The sequence below is a fragment of the Ursus americanus genome, chromosome 28, assembly GCF_024610735.1.
Source record: "Ursus americanus isolate L20-20 chromosome 28, mUrsAme1.1.p, whole genome shotgun sequence".
NCBI lineage: Eukaryota > Metazoa > Chordata > Mammalia > Carnivora > Ursidae > Ursus > Ursus americanus.
Window position 1 is genome coordinate 37641460 of NC_142154.1, and position 21433 is coordinate 37662892.

Here is a 21433-nt window from a genome sequence, read left to right on the forward strand (position 1 = left end):
CGTGCGGTGCTGGGGTGGGGCTATGCAGATGAGGCACCGGGGGCGGGGCGGTTGCGTCGGCGGCGGCCGGGGAGGGTCAGTTGGAGGCAGGCGCTCGCTGAGGCAGGAGGAGGGCTCTGGGCCCGCGGCCTGACAGGGACTTAGCCCGCAGAGATCGGCCCCGCGCGCGCGCGACCCCACACCCACCCTCTCATCCACCTACCCACTCCCTGCGCCGCCTCCTCCCACCCTGAGCAGAGCCGCCGAGGATGATAAACACCCAGGACAGGTAACGGCCCGGCCCAGGCTCCCTGCCCCCATCCTCCCTGCCCCCATCCTCCCCTCATCTGCTCCAGAGGGCCTTCCCCAACCCCCGGCCGGTTCCAGCCCCCACAGCGGGACTTATCGGCCCCCGCTGGGTCCTTTCCCCACTTCAGCCACCCTAGTCCGAGTCCCCAGCCCCGCAGCAGGGCCTCCTTCCGCCCTTTAGCCCCCTCCCTCCAGTCCGGCCCATCCCCCTCATCCGGGCCTCCTGCTCCCGCAAAGCCCCCCTCAAACCAGGACCCAGTCTTCCAGTCAAGTCCCCATTTCCTTTAAGTCCTGTCAGAGGGTGCCCCTTTCCCCAAACTGGGCTTTTCCCTCATCCAGATTCCCCAGATTATTTCCCATTTTCCCCAGATCTTTCTGCCTCCCCCCTTTAAGTCACTTAACCCTTCCCTTTGAATCTCTTCCCAGGAAACTGCATCCTCCAACCAAACCCCTCTCTTATCACTGCCGCCCCTCCCCCAGTCAGGCTCCAACCTTCAGCTCTCAACTGGACTCATTACCCTTCCCCTCCCCCGTTTTCTCAGGCCTAATAGTTTTTATAGTGATTCCCAGCCGTCACTTTGGTCCCTTACTCCTGCTTCATCTTTTCCCATCTTTCCTCCCTCGACACCCCTTTCCCATTTAGGCCTCGTTTTCCCTGTCTCCCAACCTTCTTCCTTTTATTTCTCAAACACTTCGGACTTGACTCCTATTTGCCATCCTATTCCCCCCCAACACTCTTCTGAACACTGCTACCCTCTTAAACACTTTCTCTCAGCTGGAACTCCTCTTTACTCTTATTTTTCCCTTCTTAATTGAATCCCATCGTTAGATCATTAGATCTCAGAACTCAGCCCACCCTGCTTCTGTTGAAGGCCTCTTCTCTTTCCCTGTACTTCCCTCTCTTTCCCAGTGCCTAAAAATCAGGCCCCATACTCTGGATACTGGGCCTTTGCAAGTTTCCTTCCTCAAAACCTGACCCCAGTCTTCCCATTAATTGGAGAGAAAGGCTGCACATCTTTCTGAAACAGCACCAGTGGTTTTATAAACTTGCCTCCTGCATACTTCCCCTTGCCCAAACTAGGCAGAATTGATCACTCAGCTTTCCTCTTTCTACCTCTCTTCTTTTTCCCAAGGCAGCCCTTGTCATCCATCTCTTCTTCAAATATACCTGGTGTTTCTGCCCCAAACTCTGTGAAACTGTTCCATAATCCTGATTCCTCACAATTTTTAACACTAGTTGCTTTTTCTACATCAGAATAGTTTCCATTTACAACTTGGGTCGAATTTTCTTCCTCATTTTTCCCACTAGACTTGTTGCTGTCCCTTCCAAAATAAGCCTGAAGCTCCTTTAGTTCTCCACACCAGACCCTTTGTCCCCAGATTTGGCCTTATGGCCTCTGCTCCACACTCGGGCCTCATTGTTTTGCAAGCAGATCTGTTCCCTGCAGATCCTCCTTAAATTGTGCTGTGGTCTGTCCAGAGCTAGACTGTAGTTCCTTTTACAAACATATCCTTCCTTATTGCTTTTTTTTCCCCCCATGGGGCTCTACCTGCCATTCAAGGTTCCTCTTCTCCCTAAGATGGTCTCTAACTTGCCATTTCCCAGTCCTTCAGCAGCACCATCCTTAAATATTCCAGCTGGGTTTTTAGCTTTTCTTGTATCTCAGTGTTTCTCAGCCTTGGCTGCACATTTGAAAAATCAATCACCTGGACCCCACCTTGAAAGATCTGGTGTAATTGGCCTAGGGTGGGGCCTGGTTATTAGTATATATTTTTGAAGCTCTCTGGGTAATTCTTTGTAATGTGCAGTCAGGGCTAAGAACCATTTGCCTTCTTTCCCCTCCCCCCCCAACCCCCCCAAGACCTTTCCCGTCATATTTCTTTAGTGTCAGCTCTTTCTTTACTGAAAAGGGCCTTGTTTCCTTCAGGGATTTCTTAGTCTTTCTTCCTCAGGTGCTGTCCAGAAATACCCAAGATAGCCACAACTGCCTCTTAAATTCTCCTACCTTGAGTTACTCCGTTCTCAGCCATTAGCCATTTTCATTCTCAGACTCTTATCAAGCCCCCACACCTCTGTTTCCTCCCTATATGTAGAAAGAAAATTAACTCCTTGTTTTCTCATTTGTTATGGTTGTATTTGACCCATTACCCCCACCTCTCAAGGCTTCTTTACCTACAATCCCATTCTGTTTTCCTTTTCTGAGACTGGCAATATCCATGTCCCTTTGCAGTCCCTGCTTTTATTACATCTTCTCTACCTGGCCCCTCTGGAGCTGAGGAGGTGGAGGCGGATAAATAGTTGGATGGTGCTGGATGCCAAAGGTGTTGCTTGTGGTAAAGCTGTGTGTGATGAGGATAAGATAGCAGGTATGAGAGAGGGCAGGATGAAGTGCAGGGGTGGAGGGAAGCAAAGGAACCTATGGGAAAATCCACAAAAAGGGTATATGAGATGGATTTTCTTTTCTATTCTATGTTTTTGTCTCCACAGTGGGGTTTGGAAGGTGGTGTGGTCTCAGCAGGCATTCTCTGGAGCTCTGTGGACTGAGCTTGTTTGGCGCCAAGTCTTTTGCAGGCTGAGCCTTGAGAATTGGGCACTTGGAACCAACACATAAGGGTCTTCATTGACTATGAGGTTGTGAGACCTGAGTTCCAGTTCTGACTTAGTGCGCTTCATTGTAAAAAGAGGGGGTTGGGTTTGCTTAATTTAAGATTCGTTCCAGCTTCCTAAGTGGCAAAACAGGCTTGCTCATCTCGAGGGCCCTTGCTTAGTGTGTTGGTAATTTGAGGGGCTTGGCCGTATGAAGGGCAGGTGGAGGGAGGAGCCAGCTGGCCTGCCTGGGCCTGGGCAGGAGCAAGGCCTTGGATCAGGCTCCTCCACTTTGGCCTGGGGGTAGGGTGGGGTAGGGTGGGGTAGGGTGGGGTGGTGTGTGCAGGGTGTCTGGTTTCTTTGAGTTACGGCTATCCTGTTTCCATAACATGTTTTCCAGCCTCCTCTGGCCTGCCTTTAACTTTCTAAAAGGATCCTGGTAGAGCCCTAACTAGGGATTCCGATAAGAGCCGGATGTTCTTCCCAGTCTGTGTGCTTGGTGTTGTGTATCCACAGACGGGAGGGGGAGCTGGCTAGGAGTTTTGCTTTCATTGGGTGGGGGATGGGCTCTCTAGCTTCCCTGGCTCTAGTGAAATACTCTAGAGGTGGAGGCTTGGTTTCCTGGAAGAAATAGTTGCAGAGGAGCCGGTAGTATGTTTTGAAAACAAAGCTCCTCTCCACTTTGTTCTGATTAGTACCTCCAGATTGTCAAAATTCCTAATTGGGGGGAGGCCAGGGAAGAAGACGACACAGGAACAAGCACGTTTATTATGGTTTTTGAACATGAGGCTGAAGTCCAAGGAAATCAGACTTCATGGCTTTTCTGTCCCTGGATTTGTGGGGACAGGAAGACAGTCTCTGTCTAGCGCTGGCTTAGTACCTTGTGACAGTACATTATGTGGGGAAGACCTTGCCCTGGGTTTAGATCCATATAATAATCTTTGATGGGCTTTGAGAAGCATTCGGTTCTACAGGTGTTTCCTCTTGGGTGTGGACAGAGCACATGAGTACATCAGAGCTACCCTGAGTATCTTCACAGAACGGTTCCCTGGTAATGGAATTTCTTTCTTTCCCCCCAAAGATACGATTTTGGTTATTCCTTATTTATTGGCACTGTGGCTTGTCGAGTGTGGGATAGTAGGGAGAGCAAGTTTTCCTGCCATGTACCTTCAAGGTCATCCCACAGAGAGAGATAGAGACTCCTAGTATAGTTGGGAATCCCCGCAAATTGGAGGTATGCTTCAGAAAGCAGTGTGGACTAATAATAGTAATTCCTCACTCTGCCAAGAAATCCAAATTTAGCCTTAGAGCTGCTCAGAAGTATAAAAAGGGGGACTGAGGAGTGGGGTAGAGGATGTTATATATGTGCATTTCTGGAAAAAAAAAAGTAATTCATCCCTTTTTGAAACAGTATGCGGTGCTGATTCAAGTTGGTGCTGTGACTCGGAAGGCTGTGAAGCCTAATTGAGAGCTATAAACCAGAAATAGCCAAGTCGGTGAGCAAGACTTTTGTTGCTTGAAGTGAATAAAACAGGTAGTTTTCTGTTAGTACCAGAATACAGTGATTTGTATAAGATAAGCCTTAAGAAAATTTCCCAGGCTTTTGATACTGTATTAACAATGAAGTAATTCTGTCCTGGGAAGAGAGGCTGGAACTGGGTGATGAGTTTACTCTACAAACTAGATCAGGGTACTTAAAATGTAAAATTAAGGTCTAATTTTAAAGCATGAGTGCCTTGCTCTCCATCCACCTCTGTAGTGTATGCAGTTCTGCCTGCCTTTGGCAGAAGAGGTACCAGTATCAGTTGTGCGATAAGATAAACAGACCTCAGAGGTGGGTATTCTAGCTGCCACCACAAGTGTGTTTCTTGTGGAGAATCAACCAAAACCCAGTTTTGCTTTCAGTCTGTGATTCAGAGTGGTGACGTCATTTTCTTTATAATTGTGCTTAGCAAGTAGACTCCCTTTGGCACACAGAACAGCCCTAGCGAAATGACTTATGCCTGGCATCTGACCAGGGTCCCTTTCTCATATGGGAAGGGAATTAGCAGCTGGAAATCAGCCTCTACGGTCCCACTAGACTGGAGGTGGCCATCACCTCCTACCTTTCTTCCTATTTCTTCTTAGCTAAATGTGATGGCAGCCCTGGATTGGTCCCTCTTTGCGTAGGGATTAGTCATCAGAGACCTTTCTAGTCTCAGTAAAAGCAGCCTGTGTGAGGGAAGTCTGGGCCTAGAGAGTGTTCTATGAGGTAGAGCCTGAGACAGGAATGGATCAGAAGAGGCTGAAAGAGGGGGATAAATGTAGAATGCTTGGGAATGTGGTTTTTATGTCTTTTCACTTGATAGCACAAGGTAAGTAAGCAAGGCCATCTGACCCTCCCCTGACAGGTAACGGAAACCAGAGAGAAAGGATGCAAGGTCAGGCCACTGATTCAAGTGAAATGTGATCAAAAGTATATCAAGGAGAATATGAATTCACATCTTTGTTAGATGTAGCCGAATGGAAGTCAGCCACAGAATTATATTAAATCTCTATGTAGCAGGCCATCCCCTGCTTTGAGCACACTAAATATAAAAATCAAAACTGACATTAAGTCAACTGAAAGTGATTCTTTTTTTCTTCTAAAGATTTTTATTTATTTTTTATTTATTTGAGAGACAGAGAGTGAGCAAGAGAGAGCACAAGCTGGAGGAGGGGGAGAGGGAGAGAGCGGAGAGTCCAATGCAGGGGTTGATCCCAGGACCCTGGGATCATGACCCGAGCTGAAGGTAGTAGTTGCCTAACCAGCTGAGCCACCCAGGCGCCCCTGAAAGTGATTCTTTAACAGGAGATCCTTTACTCTATCAAGAGATTTAAAGGTACTTCCTTTAAATAGTAGCACCCTAGAGATTTAAAAATGGATTTGAATTATAAAAATGTGATTTACCAGCAACATTCCCCAGGAATACATCTGCTGCATACACTGCCTGTCTGTAGCCAGTGTATGAAATTATAACTTACTAAGGACATTTCAGGCAACAGTTTCACATAATGCTTTAAATTAGAGGCAGCAGGATGTGATATGTCGGTAGCACTCATGGATCCTGAGGAGTGTTTCCAGGGGCATGTCTGGTAACAACTGAGAAAGTAAAAGGCACTGACAGGCTCTAATCTCCCATCTCTCTTCTGAACTGACTTGGATATTTGACACCCTCATTTCTAGCATGGTATGTTTTTTTTCTTCTCCAAAAGCAAGACCAGCCCAGCTGGATGTTTGGGTTCAGTCTGATAGATTTGATGATTCTTAATGAGCCTGATCTTTTCAGGCTCTAGACTGAGCTTCTTAAATCATCTTTTTGGTGGTAAAGATTAAACCATGCCTGCCCCCCAGTGGAGTGAGCAGGATGTGAGGAAGGAATGGAAAAAGCTAGGCATTGGAGCCAGTAGAAACACAACTGAACTGAATATGAAACATAATCTGGTTTGGATCTTGTGACAGAAGAACCTGTGTTTAGAAGCTACTTTCACTGTGCAGAAGTTCCTGCAAGAGTCCCTGTTCTCTGCTGAGATTGGTGGCATATTTTGTCACAATACCATTTGGAAGACTGAAGTCAATAAAAGAAGGCTTTTTTTTTTTTTAATTTATTTTTAAGTAATCTCTGCACCCAGTGTGCGGCTCGAACTCATGACCCTGAGATCGAGAGTCACATGCTCTACCAACTGAGCCCACCAGATACTGCTGTTTTTTTTTTAATTTAAAAAATAACGACATACTGTGTTGTATTAGTTTTGGGCATACACCATAGTGATTCAGTATTTATATACATTACAAAATGGTACCACGTGTCACCATACAAAGTTGTTACAATATTATTGACTATATTCCCTGTGTTCTACATTACATGTCTTACTTATTTTGTAAATGGAGGATTGTACCTCTTACTCCTCTTCACCTATTTCATCCTCTGGCAACCATCAGTTTGTTCTCTATCTGTAAGTCTGTTTCTGTTTTGTTTGTTTTGTTCCTTTAGATTCCACACCTAAGTGAAATCATAAAGTACTGGTCTTTCTCTGACTTATTTCACTTAGCGTTAATGCCCTCTAGGTTTATCCATGTTTTCACAAATGGCAAGATTTCATTCTTTTTTATGGCCAAGTAGTATACCTTTGTGTATATATACCACAATCCTTATCCGTTCATATATGGATGGACAGTTAAGTTGCTTCTGTGTCTTGGCTGTCATAAATAATGCTGTGATGAACATAAGGGTGTGTATATCTTCTTGAATTAGTGTTTTCATTTTTTTCAGATAAATACCTACAAGTGGAATTGCTGGATTGTGTGGTACTTCTATTTTTAATTTTTTGAGGAACCTCCATACTGTTTCCCACAGTGGCTGCACCAGTTTGCATTCCCAACAACAGTGCACGAGGGTTCCTTTTTCTCCACATCCTCACCAACACTTATTTCTTTCCTTTTTTTTTTTTAAGAGAAGGGGAGGAGGGTGAGAGAGGCAGAGGGAGAGAGTCTTGGGGCCCAGCCTCACGACCCTGAGATCATGACGTGAGCCGAAACCAAAAAAGTTGGCCGCTCAACCGACTGAGTCACCACCAACCTTGTTATTTCTTGTCATTTTGATACTAGCCATTGTGACAGGTATGAGGTGATGTATCACTGTGGTTTTGATTTGCCTTTCCCTCATGATTAGTGACGTTGAGCATCTTTTCACATGCCTGTTGGCTATTTATATGTCTTCTTTGACATATGTTATATGACAAATGTCTTTTGAGATCCTCTGCCCCCCCCCCCTTTTTTAAAGATTTATTTTAGGGGCGCCTGGGTGGCTCAGTCGTTAAGCGTCTGCCTTCTGCTCGGGGCGTGATCCCAGCGTTCTGGGATCGAGCCCCACATCAGGCTCCTCCGCTGGGAGCCTGCTTCTTCCTCTCCCACTCCCCCTGCTTGTGTTTCCTCTCTCGCTGGCTGTCTCTATCTCTGTCAAATAAATAAAATCTTAAAAAAGATTTATTTTAGAGAGAGAGCATGAGTGGGGGTAGGAGCAGACGGAAAGGTAGAGAAATCCTCAAGCAGACTCCCCACCTAGCACAGAGCCCGATGCAGGCGGGTCTCTATCCCAGGACCCTGAGATCATGACCTGAGCTGAAATCAAAGAGTCAGATGCTCAAACAACTGAGCCACCCAGGGCCCCTCCTCTGTCTGTTTTTTAATCAGATTGTTTTTTGATATTGAGTTGTATGAGCTGTTGGGTTGTTTTTCTTTTAGATTTTATTTTTTTAAATCAATCTCTACACCCACCATGGGGCTCAGACTCAATGACCCTGAGATTAAGAGTTGCATGCTTCGCCGACTCAGCCAGCCAGGCACCCTTGTATGAGTTCTTTACATATTTTGGATGTTAATCCCTTATTGGATATATCATTTGCAAATATCTTCTTCCATTCATTTGGTTGCCTTTTTGTTCAGTTTCCTTTGCAAGCTTTTTAGTTCTGTGTAGTCCCATTTGTTTGTTTTCCTTGCCTAAGGAGAAAGACCCAAAAAAGATAGTGCTAAGACTGATGAAGTGCTTACTGCTATGTTTTCTAGGTGTTTTGTGGTTTCCGGTTTTACATATAAGTCTCTAATCCATCTTGAATTTAGTTTTGTGTATGGCATGAGAAAGTGGTCCAGTTTTGTTCTTTTCATATAGCTGTCCAGTTTTCCCAACACCATTTTTTGAAGAGACTGTCATTTCCTCCATTGTATATTCTTGCCTCCTTTGTTGTAGATTAATTGAACATACATGTATGGGTTTATTTCTGGGCTATCTATTATATTTCATTGATCTATGTGTCTCTTTTTGTGCCAGTACCATACTGTTTTGCTTACTATAATTTTGTAGAATACTTTAAAATCTGAGAGTGTGATATATGATATGGATATGATATATGATGGATGATGAAGATAATTTCTTGGTTGTGATCTCCAGTCTACTAAGTTTATCCTAAACCCTAGCTGTTTCTCTTAGGGAACTGGAAGTGGATCCCAGGGTGGGGACCGAAAACGCCCTTCCACCCTAACTCACACACTTGCTCTCGTGTAGACTTTGTTGGGGAGGAGGAGGAGTTTCCAGGACGCTTGCGTGTAAGAGTAGGGAAGTAAATTTGTTACCATGCAGTACACTTCTTGCATTTACTTCAAGAGGAGTGAGCACATAGATTAGTGCTGGACACAGGGCAGGCCCTAGGAATTATTTCTAGGAAGACGTAGGGGATTCTGGATCAAAAAAAAGGAAAATCCACCTTACTCTGATCTTTCCAATAGGTTCGCCCATTGCTTTTGCTCTTTGCAAGTAAAAATTAGCTCAGAATGAAGATAGTGGTTGGAATGCCCATCAGGTTGAATGTAGCTCTCTCATCCAAAGAGCAGGGAGGAATAATTTCCTTGGAAGTAGGAGTCTGAGGTTAGCACCGGAATTCTAGAACTGTAGGGGGACCTGGTTGTTTTGTGAACCCATGTAATTCTGGTATACAAGGCTATATCTCATCTGTCTACCCCAGAGAAGTCTGCCGAGTTCTTGGGTAGCTCCACTGACCAACACATTGCAAGCCAGCTTTCTTCAGTGGCCCAGCCTTCCTGATGTTTCTGCAAGAACCTCAAGAGAGGCCCAAGGTGGTCGCTAGGGAATGGGAACAGAACGATTTCATGTGCGTGGTGGGGGGGGGCTGTATATACCTTTGCTTAGGGAAGCCCCCCTTAATTTTTTCTGGCCTTGACACTATTATTCTGTCCCTTAAACACATTGGAACAGGAGGATGATAATAGTTTATTGTCCCTAGTAGAAAATAAGTCCCTCCTTGAAAACAACATAGTCCTCAGTTATGCCCCTTCTGCTGGTTTGTGTTGATGAGGCTAAGAGTGGGGGAGATGAGGATGGTCTGAGGCTTTCCAGAGGAGGCGGGAGGAGGTGGTGCATGTGTTTTTTACCCCCGGGTACTGATGCTGCGCGCCTGGCCCACCGACACTGCCCTGGGAACTCCCATCTCCCAGTGAAATTTTTCTTTCTTTAAGGATTTATTTATTTATTAGAGTATGTGTGCATGAGTCAGGGGAGGGGCAGAGGAAGAGATTCTCGGACAGACTCCCCACTGAGTGTCAAACCCGACACAGGGCTTGATCTCAGGACCCTGAGATCATGACCTAAGCTGAAATCCAGGAGTCGGATGCTTAACTGACTGAGCCACCCAGGCACCATGCAGTGAAATTTCTAAGTGTAATTTCAGGCCCCTGGTTGAAATCCTTGAGAGAAAGAGGAGTTGAGCTAGAGCAGGGATGGGTTTGGACTTCCTGTCTCTGCTAGAATGCTCACACAAGTCTCTTAGTACCGAGGATCTTAGTTGGATGCCCCTTTGGTTATTGTACCATTGCCATGTTAGGTGTGAGTTCAGTTTTATCACTCTGAGCCCAAGTGAAGAACTCAAATCTGGCATGCCAGGCCACATGAAGCCGGAAGTGTGAAGAATGGTGCCTTGCATCGTATTACAACTGGCTTTCGGGGAAGGAAAAAAAAAAGCCGTGATTTATGTCATTTGCTTATTTCTGTGGTGTAAATATTTCCCCTGTGGCCCATTTAAGCTACCAACGTGACATCATTAAACACATAGTTGGGAAGATATGGGCACAGTTGTGCGAGCGGGCTCTAGCACACCCCTGCAGTGTCCTCCCATATGTTCTCCACTGCATTCCAGCTGCCTGGAGGCTGGGGTGTTGGGGTCATGGGGTCATGGGACAGGCCTACTGCCAGCGCGTGGTGTACACGCACAGACCGTCTGCTGCTTTCTCTGCTCCTTTGTGAAGTGAGCTACAGCTCAGCCTAAGGAGGCACTCAGTCAGATTGAAAGAAAGCAGTGGACAGATCTGGAGCCCTGTTGGGTCCATCTGAAAATCATGGCATCAGTAAGGGCACACACCTGGTGGTGACCGCTCCTTTAGGAGCCTTTCACCCTCTGTAATCCATCGATTATTGGCTTCCTTACTCAGTTTCCAGCAAATATTCCTTCTCCCTGATACACATGTGCCTGTGTGTCCATTCTGATCATATCAGTATTACCTCAACTCCCATGCCCAGGTCAGATTCTAGCAAAGAAGGGCAAGGAATCCCAACATTTGGTGGCATACCAGGGACAAACTCAGACCATAATACTCTGTACTATAGTGCACTTCTCTGAGAGCCAAATCCCTGGATTTAATTCAGTTCTTGACCCTGGAGACATTTGGGTTATGATTTCTTGTCCAGGTCTTTTGTTTAGATTGGGGAGGAAGCCATTACTGGAAAAGTGGCCCGGGGAGTTCCTCAGGGACATGGTATTCAGCCCTTGTGATCTCTTGAGGCCCAGATGCCTCTCTAGCCAGAAGTGACTGTGTAGGTTTTGAGATTGCCACATAGGTTGTTGAAGTACTTAGAATAAGGAAGGGACTCGCGGACAGGGTGCCAAGGCCTTGAAGGCAGACCAGGATCTGGTTCCTCTCAGGGTTTGCCAGTGTCCCAGAGATTTGTTTGATGTCGAGCAGGTAATCCTCTGGTCAGATATGTCCAGCTGGACTCCCGCTGCTTTCTGGTTGGTACGTTTGAAGAGCACAGAAGTAGGTCTGGAAGCTGAAGTGAAAGGATGGGGGCGGGCAGTGGTGTAGTTTAGAGCACTTTTTTAGGGAGAGCCAGGGCAGGGGTTGGAGTGGGATGTCGTGTTAAATTTTTAAGTCTTGGTGTTTACTGTCTCACCTTCTCTGTCTTTTGCAGTAGTATTTTGCCTTTGAGTAACTGTCCCCAGCTCCAGTGCTGCAGGCACATTGTTCCGGGGCCTCTGTGGTGCTCCTGATGCCCCTCACCCACTGTCGAAGATCCCCGGTGGGCGAGGGGGCGGCAGGGATCCTTCTCTCTCAGCTCTAATATATAAGGTAAGGACGACTCGGGTGGAAGGCGTGTAGCAGAGCTGTCTGACAGTCCACTCAGCTGCTGCTTGAGGCAGTAATTGCCTTCTTTAGTCTTCTCTTGGGTCAGGCCAGTTAGGGGAGTCAGGAAGGACTGTCACCTGAGGCAGCTGCTCTGTGGCTTTGGGGAGTACTAGGAGGAGATCTGCATTAAGAAAACACTGCCATCTTCTTGGTGGTCAGCACTTCAGTGCCGGTTCAGGGTCCTGAGTGGGAAGGAGAATGAATGAATGGGAAGGGTGCAAGAACTCTTTTTGGTGTGACTCCTCAGTTTCTCTTGAGAAATATCAAGTAGTGAGTAGGAGGAGCAGTTTTCCGTGACTCTTAGGCATTCTGATTTCCATCCCTTACTGGCCTGATTGCGGACAGGCTGGGTAGTGTGGTGGGGGTGAGGGGCAGGAGAAGGGGCTTTGCATCTCCATCATCTGTCATTCTGGCAACATAGGGTACATCCCAGGAGCTTTAGAGAATGCTGGCCATCTGCCCTAAGAATGATCCGGGCTGGGGCAGCCAGTCTTTTGCTGCCCTTTAATCTCCTGTGATTGAGGCCCAGAAGTTGGCTAGCTTCTCCCCAAGATTAGCATTGAGGGGGTGGCAGGGTGGCTGAGTTCTGGTCTCTTGAGGTTGTACCTGGGGGAGACAACGTGGACCTGCAGTGTACCTGGAAGCAGGCTTTGGTTGCGCTGGGCCTCAGCCAGGCCCTCACACATATACATTATCCTCATTTGTTTCTAATGTTTCTCTTTCAGAGAGAGAAGGGAAAGAACTTTGTGTTGGGGGGACACACATGAGTTTAGAGTCAGGGCGAACTGGTTTAATGTCAGCTCTGCCATTTACTAGCTATGGAGCCTCGGGTCAGTTGCTTAATTGTTCTGGGCCCCTAGTGTCTCAGATTTAAAATGGGGGTATTAATAACTACCTCAGATGCTTCTGGTGGTGACTAAAAAATGGGAAAGCACTTTGCACAGTACTTGGCATCTAGTGGACACTTGGTAAATATTTCCCTTCCCATCATGCTGACTTGTAGCTATCATCAGCTTCTCTTTGTGCCTGATGAGTGATGGATGGCTCCATTTAGCCAGCATGCAGCTCTACATTTTCAGTGTGTCCTTCATCCCATACTATGCTGAGGTTGGCTCAAGAGGACTCCCAGGACCACCTAGGTTAGGGAGCCTGTGATGTGGCCAGAGCTGTAGTGACCTGGTCCTCTGACCTGATCTCCTCCCAGGACGAGAAGCTCACTGTGACCCAGGACCTCCCTGTGAACGATGGAAAACCTCACATTGTCCACTTCCAGTATGAGGTCACCGAGGTGAAAGTCTCTTCCTGGGATGCAGTCCTGTCCAGCCAGAGCCTGTTTGTAGAAATCCCAGATGGATTATTAGCTGATGGGAGCAAAGAAGGGTAAGGAGCAGGTGCTGGGGAAGGGGAAGGAGGGCCCGTTCCAGAGAAGGGCATATGGTTGTTGCGGCCAACAGATGAACAGAGAGTCTGCCTTCTTCCCTAGCTCTAGGTTTCCAAGCAGATACCAGTTTGTAACAGGTTATTTTTAGCCAGTAAAACAGGCCTGCTGTAGGTTAAAATTAAAAGAGATCATTATCACATTAACCAAATCCCTGTCATTTAATCGCCCCATGGTTCACTCTTCTCCACAGTCATTAAATCCCCCTTGAGCTGCCATACAATGATACAGTTCAAAAGGGCAGGAAGCTCTGAGCTACAGTGGGATTTCATTGGATCGGGCAAGGCCCTCCAAGGCAGCCCCATGTGTAAGAGACAGTCTTAAAGATGGAGTTCTCTTGAGTTGCCCCTTTCTCTTGAGGAAATCCTTTTAGGCAGTGTCAGGGCCCAAAGTCTGTGTCAGTGGCCGTGGTCATCAAATTTTGCAACTTTGGAAGACCCCTGAAAAACCAGGTTCTCTTCCTAGGCCCCATACTCTCCTGTGAACTGCATTAGTGAAGTTGGTTAGTGTTGATTTCAGAAGAACCCTTACTCCAGGACGAGATAATTCAGTAACATTTTTCTTTGGGATTGTGGCTTTTTTCTGAACTCAGGGTTCTTGAAATAGGAAGCTTCTCCCTGGAGGTTACCTATTTATATTGCTGGCTGTAAGCCTCGGAGAAAGTTTTCTTGAGGGTGGGTGGCTGGGTGGGAAGTCTAGAGAGGTGGTAGTGGGCCTGAGTTGTTTTCTTTGCTTCTGGCAGATTGTTAGCACTGCTAGAGTTTGCTGAAGAGAAGATGAAAGTGAACTACGTCTTCATCTGCTTCAGGAAGGGCCGGGAAGACAGAGGTGAGGAATCAAAGTAGCCTGAGACCTACTGCCCGGAGAGTGGGGAAGTAGTGCGGGGGGAAGAGGGGCTCCCTAGCCACGGAAGGAGGGCTCTTGAGTTTGCCATATAAACCCTGGGAAATCATAGGGGTGGGAGTGCCTGAAGAGTTTTTAGTAAAGGCCTAGTGCTTATTTATTCCATCTTTGTTTTTTTTTCCCCTTGATTTGAACCTACTCTCATGTTTCTTATCAGAATCCTTTTTACACTCTTCTGCAGCTCCACTCCTGAAGACCTTCAGCTTCTTGGGCTTTGAGATTGTGCGTCCAGGCCATCCCTGTGTCCCCTCTCGGCCAGATGTGATGTTCATGGTTTACCCCCTGGACCAGAACTTGTCCGATGAGGACTAACGGTCATAGAGGATGCTTTGCCCAAGAGCCACAGTGGGGGAAGAGGGGAAGTTAGGCAGCCCTGGGACAGAGGAGGGGGCTCCTTGCTGTCTAGGGAAGGACGCTGAGGGGCTCAGGGTGAGGGTTGCCTATTGTGTTCTCGGAGTTGACTCGTTGAAATTGTTTTCCATAAAGAACAGTATAAACATATTATTCACATGTAATCACCAATAGTAAATGAAATGTTTATGAACTGACATTAGAAGCTTTTTAAACTGCGCTGTGTGATGTGCTCTATCTAGCCTAGGGGAGGACATTGCCTAGAGGGGGAGGGACTTTCTGGGTCCAGGGGCAAGGCCTGGAGGGCTGGTGGGCAGCACTGTCAGGCTCAGGTTCCCCTGCTGTTGGGCTTTCTTTTTGGTTTTTAAGACTTGTGTATTTTCTTTCCTTGCTTTTAACCCAGGGACTCCTGAGTATAGGCTTTTTGGCCCCTGGGCTGTGTCCTTGTTTTTCGACACTCCACCTGGGCTCCTCTGTGTGCATTTGTGTCTGGCCTGGAGAAACCAGGTCTGACCCCCTCCTTCTTTACAGCTTAGTGTTATTCTGGCATTTGGTTAAGCTGGCTTAATCTGTTTAATGTTATCAGTGCATTTTAAATAGGGGCATTGAAGTTCACTCCCGCCACCAGGGCTTTCTTTGGGGTGCCTGGGCCTTAAAACACTAACCAAACTCCCAATTCTCAAATCACAGCCAGGAGTCCTTGCTCCTGGCTGCAGGCCCAGGCCCCAAGGTGTCTCTTTCCTAGGGTCACAGAGAGCTGAGAGGAAGAGGAATGAATAGCAACTCAGGGCCTGGGGGTCATGTGGGAATCTGTTCTTAGGGACTGGATGCCTCTGCCTGGCTGAGTATAGTGCTGACTGCCCCCCCCAAAAGGTTCTGAGTAGTGCCTGAGCCCCTGCCCCACAGGGCTTAGGGGTGGGACTGAGCGTGTAGAAGTGGCCTGCTCTTTTTTGTTTTCAATGAACAGCTTGTTCTAAGCGGGGAGGAAGGGGGAGAGATCTAGATTGGGTGAGAGGAGGGTGGGGGTGTCAGGGAGGCAAGTGTGTTGTGTTACTGTGTCAATAAACTGATTTAAAGTTGTGGTTGGTCTGTTTTTCATTCCTGTACCAGGGCCGGCTTTCTACCACTACTCTTTTGAGTCTAGAGCCTAACGCATAGCAGGGTGTGATACGTGCGTCTCAGGACAAAAGCTGTGGTGCATCAGGACAGATAAACCGGCTGAAGCCTTTGGGGCCGCATTACACTGCAAAACACGGTTGCTAGGAGTCTGGGACAAACTGCCAGTACCCCCTAGAGAGGTATGTACACATCAGCTTCATCCAAGATAGAGGCTCTACCCAGGATCCAAGTTCAGTGTTTCCTTCTGTATAGAAGGCTGGGTCCAGAAGCTGAGTTCTGACTTTTGCATGGAGGTGCCTGACATTCTCATTCCCGGAGGTGTTTGAAGGAAGCAGCACACACCTTACCCGGGACAGTGTGGCTGCCATTCCCCTTGCACTGCCAGCCTGATTGATAAGCTTTCAGTGGCGCTGTAGGAAAGCTTGTTTTTTTTTCTTTTTAAACTAGGCTTGAACTCAACATGGTGCTTGAACTCAAAACTCTGAGATCAGTTGTATGTTCTGCCTGGGCCAGTCAGGTGCCCCTTAAGTAAGTTCTCCTTTTTAATTTTTTAAGCGCTTACAATAGCATTTTTTCCCTTTTGCTTCTGTTTTCCCAAGTGCTAGGCAGGTTCTTCTTCCTACAGCTTTGGAACGATCTGTTGAGCTGTGGTTGTCCTTAGTTTTTCTGTCTTTGGCCCATTTCCACAGTATTCTGTGTGGAGCTTATTTGTGTTTTCACACCGGGCCATGTTATTAAAAGTGTAACACCTCCACCTTCCACATTATTCGAAGGTCTGGGCCTAGACATTCAGCGGGAACAGGAAGGACTCGAAGACCCCTAGAGGCAGCATAAAGGCAGGGACTGGAAAACGGCCACTACCGTGAGACAAGCTACAGTAGAGGTCCACGTGAATGTGGACAATAGCCAAGTTAATGTAGGCAGTTTAGGGTCAGGGTAAACGCAAGCCCAGGGAATCTACAAGACTGGGATAAATAACCAAGACAAAATGCATCCTTTACTAGCCCTTCAAACAAGCAGAGGGGACAGGAAACACGGCTGATGTTCTGCTGCCATCTGCTGGTGGATCCCCTTTAATACAGCTAGAAGTAGAAGGGCAGAATTGGAAACCTAGGTGCTCAGTTAAGAAAGATTTCCCTTTCAAAAAGAAAAATTTTGCCAGAGAAGACTGCTGGCAGGAAAGAAATCTGGCACCCCAAAGCTGCACTCCAATTAAAAAAGTAACTTAGAAGATGTAATATTTTGAGAGGTGATGGATAGGGAGGTTATGTGAAAGGCAAACTAAGTCTAAATTTAAGAACAGGGACATTAAAAACTTTATTCAATAAATACAACAAATAATTTAAAAATATACTTCAATTCCAAAGCCAATTAAGAAAAGGAAGTAGAGAAAGGGGAAAAAAGGGGGAGCAGGAGATCAGAGGAAAAAAGAGAAAGTTCAAGAGACAGAACAATGGTTTGGTTGGGCTCTGTGTCAGAATGTACCACCCTTTAAAGTTCTGATCAAATGCTCGACTCCTAAACCCTTAGCCCTTGTTCCGATGGGGTAGCCACAGGAGTCTACCAGCCAGGAATGATTCTCTGGAATCTGGATCAGAGCACTCTGGAGGCTGGAATCTAGGGGGAGTATTAGGGGACGGTCTCACTCATTCCTAAAAACCATCCATTCTAACTAACTCCCAGGCAGGTTTAAATAGTGCAAACTCTTAAGCAGAGAGCTCCCAGCTGCATAGTTTCACAAGTAAGTGTCCAAAGCTAGGGCCTCCGGGAGACAGGTCCCGGGTCCCAGGGTACCAAGGGGCCCAAAGCCACTTTGGTGAATGGGATCTAAGGGGGAAGACAGGAGAGGCCAGGGCACAGGATCAAGCCCCTGGCTAAGCCAGTGGCCAAGCTGGAAAACATTGCTGGGCAAGAAAGGGCTGCAGGGCAGGTAGTCTGGACACTGGATTGAACAGTTTGCCATCAGCCAGGGAAGGTGGAGCTGAGGATGCATATGGAGCAGGACCAGGAAGACAGGAAGGCTGAGGGAAAACAGAAAAGTGGGGAGGAAGGAGGAGGCAGCTCAGCAGCAAACTCCAGGAGAAATAACCAGCAGCCCTCACAGATTTGTGATTGTCTCTTAAAAAGATTTATTTTCTCTTCTTGCCTGAATGTACAAAGGCAAAAAGAGTACAGTTTGTATATATATATATTTATATATATATATATATAAAAAACAAGGAACTTGGTAATGTACACTTTACAGAAGGGAAGAATCAGGAAGACTGAAATTAAATCCAACAGAGCAACGCCAATGGAACAAAAGCTATGAACAGCAACACTGCCCCTCCAGCCCGGGCCTCCAGCTCGCCCCAACCTGCTCCCAATGGGGGGGGCTGAGCACCAAGGCAAGCGGGTGGGCTGGGGCAAGAGGGGCTGGGGGCGGGGCCTGGGAGGGGCTTGATCCCAGGAGGGGCCCATGGCAGAGGATCATCAGAAAGCTTCCTGGGATGCCCTAGTAGTAAAACAAATGACAAAGGCCCAGAATCATGGGGCCAACTAGCTGCCCAGTTGAATCACAGGGGCAGGAGAGGAGACACTGGGATGGTGACAGGGTACATAGTATAATAAGCGACATGGGTGACCTCAAAGCCTGTGTACAGTAACTCTAGCCCTTCTACAGTCTCACCCTCCCAACCCCCAAGCCACATCCTCTCACCCTCGCCTTGGAGCCTGGAGAGAAGATTCAAGAATCACCCTTTCATTTCATGGGGTGCCCTCTTAACCCTTCTGCATGTGGTCTTTTGACCTGGAGACGTGTGGAGGGGATGAGGTAAGAGAAGGGAGCTTCATACATGTATACATACATGTACAGGCAGGGAAGGGGGATGAAGGAGACCAGCACACCTTAAATGAGGAAAGCAGATGTGAGCCCTAAAGAGTAGCTCTCCAAGCTGAGGCTGTCCTAGCTGGGGGTGAGGCTCCTGCCCTCTAGCTTCTCGTGTGGAGTGAGGTCTTGGAAGAGGCCTGGGCAGGGGTGGCTCACAGTAAGCCTTGGTCTGGGGGTCGTGGCCTTACCAGCACACTTTGCCAGCCTTTCCTCAGGGGGTGGGATCCTTGCTGAGGGTCTCATTTCTCTGAGCAGGTCACAGGTGCCACAGGTACCCCTACCTGGGGGCTGCCTCCCTATACGGAGCGGCTGGAGGTGGACAGCAGGTCCTTCCCTCGGCACTGGTCAAGGATCTGTTTTCCTCCACTGCTGCTGCTGCTGCTTCCTGTTATTTCAGGGAGGGAAGGCTGGACCTGGTGGGGAGTGGGGACCGGGGAAAAGGCAGTGCTATTCTGCCGCTGTTGCTTTCACCTGCTCTTCTGGGCAGCTCAGCTCCTACTTTTCTACAGAGCCTTGGATATGAGGATCAGAGAGCCAAATGTTTTCTAAGGAAAAGAAAAAGCTGTCCCCTTCCGCAGAACCCAAGACTGCCCTGCTAATACAGAAGTTCCTCTTCTCTGTGTTACAGAACAAAGTGGAAAGGGCAGGAATGTGGGGCCAGGCCTGCCCAACGGGAAAGAAAATTACTGCAACGGTTTCTTTACAATATGTACAGAGCACGCTGTAAGACAGCGCCACAGATACAAAACACGCAACAATATTTAAAAACAAACAGGAACAGAGATGGGCCCTTGGCTCCACCCCACAGGAGCCCGGCAGGGCATCATCAGGCTGAAATTCAGAGTCATCCTCTTGGTGGGGGTGACTCAGGTCGGGTGAAGGCGTCCAAACCAACTACTTCCATGGATAAAAGGGAAGTCACTGCCCAGAGCACTGCTCTCCGGGTTAGGAGGAGGCAGAGGGAATGAAGAGGGCAAGGGAGGCTGCTTGGGGGCCTGCTAAGTGGTCTAAAACAGTGGGTTTTGGGAGAGGGCTCAGAACCCAATTTGAATAAAAACAATGACATGAAAACCCGAAGAAAGGTCTATAGGTCAGAGGAGCTCCTCTTCGGCAAATGACCTCAAGCCATTCAGAGTAGGGTGCCGGGGTTCTCGGAAAGCAGCCTCTGCTGGGCATTGTGCTTATTGTCCTCCACCCCATGCCCCAAACTGAGAGCCAAGTCCTTGCTCTTAAACGGTCACTTTGGCACTCTGGTCACAAATACCCCTCTCTAGCCTAGGCTGGTGTGTGTCAGTCTTTCTCAATCCAGAAGGTCAAGGAAAGACAGCCAAGAACAAAGGGATGATACCTCAAAAGCAAAAGAAGAGCTGAAGCTCCCCATACCTTGGGGAAGAAGTGACTCCGATAAAGCTACCCAATCATCGTCACTTTCCCAGGGCCAAGAGCATAGAGCTGGACTGGTAGACTGCACTTCTACGGAGAGCGGAGCAATGTCTGCTGCCGCACAGTGCAGCTCCACGGAGCACTCTGCATGTGCTACCCCAGGGTCTAAGGAACACCAAACTTCCCAGGGCCAGTGGCCCCTAAAACAAGAACGTGTGTTACAAAGAAAAACAGCTTATATTGGCACACACGGGGTTATAGACTGAGCTACATAAAATCATGTACTTGTATACAGAGCAACTGGGCTGTATAGATTTGTGGCCCTAAATGAGGAGGATACTCAGATGGCTGAATGGACAGGACATCTCTAAGAACTGCTGGGTGCTCCCAGGGCCTGCCCCCTGGGCCTTGCCCTAAGGTGACCTGGCAGACTCCAAAGTTCCCCATGCTGGGGGGAATACTATTTTACTTGCCTGAGTCGTAAGAGCCAAGCACTGGAAAAGAAAAGGAGCAATCAGCATGGGCATCCCCCTGGGAAAGGCACCAAGGGGTCAGGAGGAAAGAGAGACAAGGGCAAGGAGTTGGGGGCTAAGAAGCAGCAGGACTTAGTGGGGGTGCAGGTTCTATTTCACAGACTCCATTCATGCTCCAGCTCCAGCTCACTCCCAGTATCCCTGGGGAGCCCTGTGCTGGTGTTGGGACCCCGGCCCTCTGCCTGATGGGCAGCCCAAGGCCACGGTGGGGCAAATGCCTTGGTCTTCCTTTCCAGGCTAGGCTCTGAGCATTTATATGTGCTCACGTGAGAGGGGAGAAGTCTTCATGTTTGAAGACCTTGTTTTCACAAGTACAGAGAAAACAGCCCCCAATTTCTTTCCTGAGATTCTAATTCCTCCACATGCTGCCAGTTCCCAGGGCCCAAACTGCTGGGGAGATGCAGGAATCTGGTGATTGTGGTAATGACGGTGAGAGGGGTATGGCTGCTGTGCTGTCTTCAGACCTTACCCAGTGCTTGGGAGTCCCTCCCTGGGGATGAGGGTGAGGGGTGCTGGCACTGCTCCGGCAGCTGACCAGGGCCTTGGGGAACAGTGCAGTGACTTCTCTGGGCTGAGGCCATGCTCCCCTGGCTGCTCCCCGTGCCTTCATCTCCACATGGGCCACAACAGTCACGACTGTGGCCAAGAGAATAAATATTTTTGCTAAGTACCAGCTCTCCAGCTCCTGAGGAAGAGGGGGGGTCGGGGAGTCCGGGGATCTGGTGGAGGTGAGATAGCCAAGGGTCTGCCTTCAGTCATGGTAGGAACGGCAAACAGATGATCAACACCATTTAACTGATGTCTAAATGGCACCTCCAGCACCTCCTTGGGTGAGCCAGTCCGGGCCCGTGAAGCTGACTTTATCCGGGCACTTGGTGTTCTGCAAGGGAAACATGGACAGATAACCAGGCACTCAGCCTGCTGGTGTAACAACCACCAGGTGGCGCTCCGACAAAACTGCAGGGGAGGCCAG

General features: G+C 48.1%; 2 protein-coding genes across 7 annotated transcripts in view; one reads left to right on the forward strand and one right to left on the reverse strand.

The window, feature by feature from the left end:
• OAZ2 (ornithine decarboxylase antizyme 2) overlaps positions 1-15638 on the forward strand; it is a 30943-nt gene extending 15305 nt beyond the window's left edge. Inside the window, 5 exon segments of the mRNA XM_087856863.1 lie at positions 11650-11725; positions 11727-11807; positions 13069-13244; positions 14045-14130; positions 14387-15638. Coding sequence (XP_087712989.1) covers positions 11650-11725; positions 11727-11807; positions 13069-13244; positions 14045-14130; positions 14387-14517 — 550 coding nt within the window. The 3' untranslated portion in view covers positions 14518-15638.
• Positions 1-21433, reverse strand: part of ZNF609 (zinc finger protein 609) — a 242492-nt gene that overhangs the window by 15353 nt on the left and 205706 nt on the right. For 3 of the 6 annotated variants that reach the window (XM_045810814.2, XM_045810810.2, XM_045810811.2), the window contains exon 10: positions 16098-21340. The exons of the other annotated variants lie outside the window; for them this stretch is intronic. The gene's annotated coding sequence lies outside the window, so the exon portion shown is untranslated. Of the gene's footprint in view, positions 1-16097; positions 21341-21433 lie in introns of those variants that run through there. 6 annotated transcript variants of the gene reach the window in all.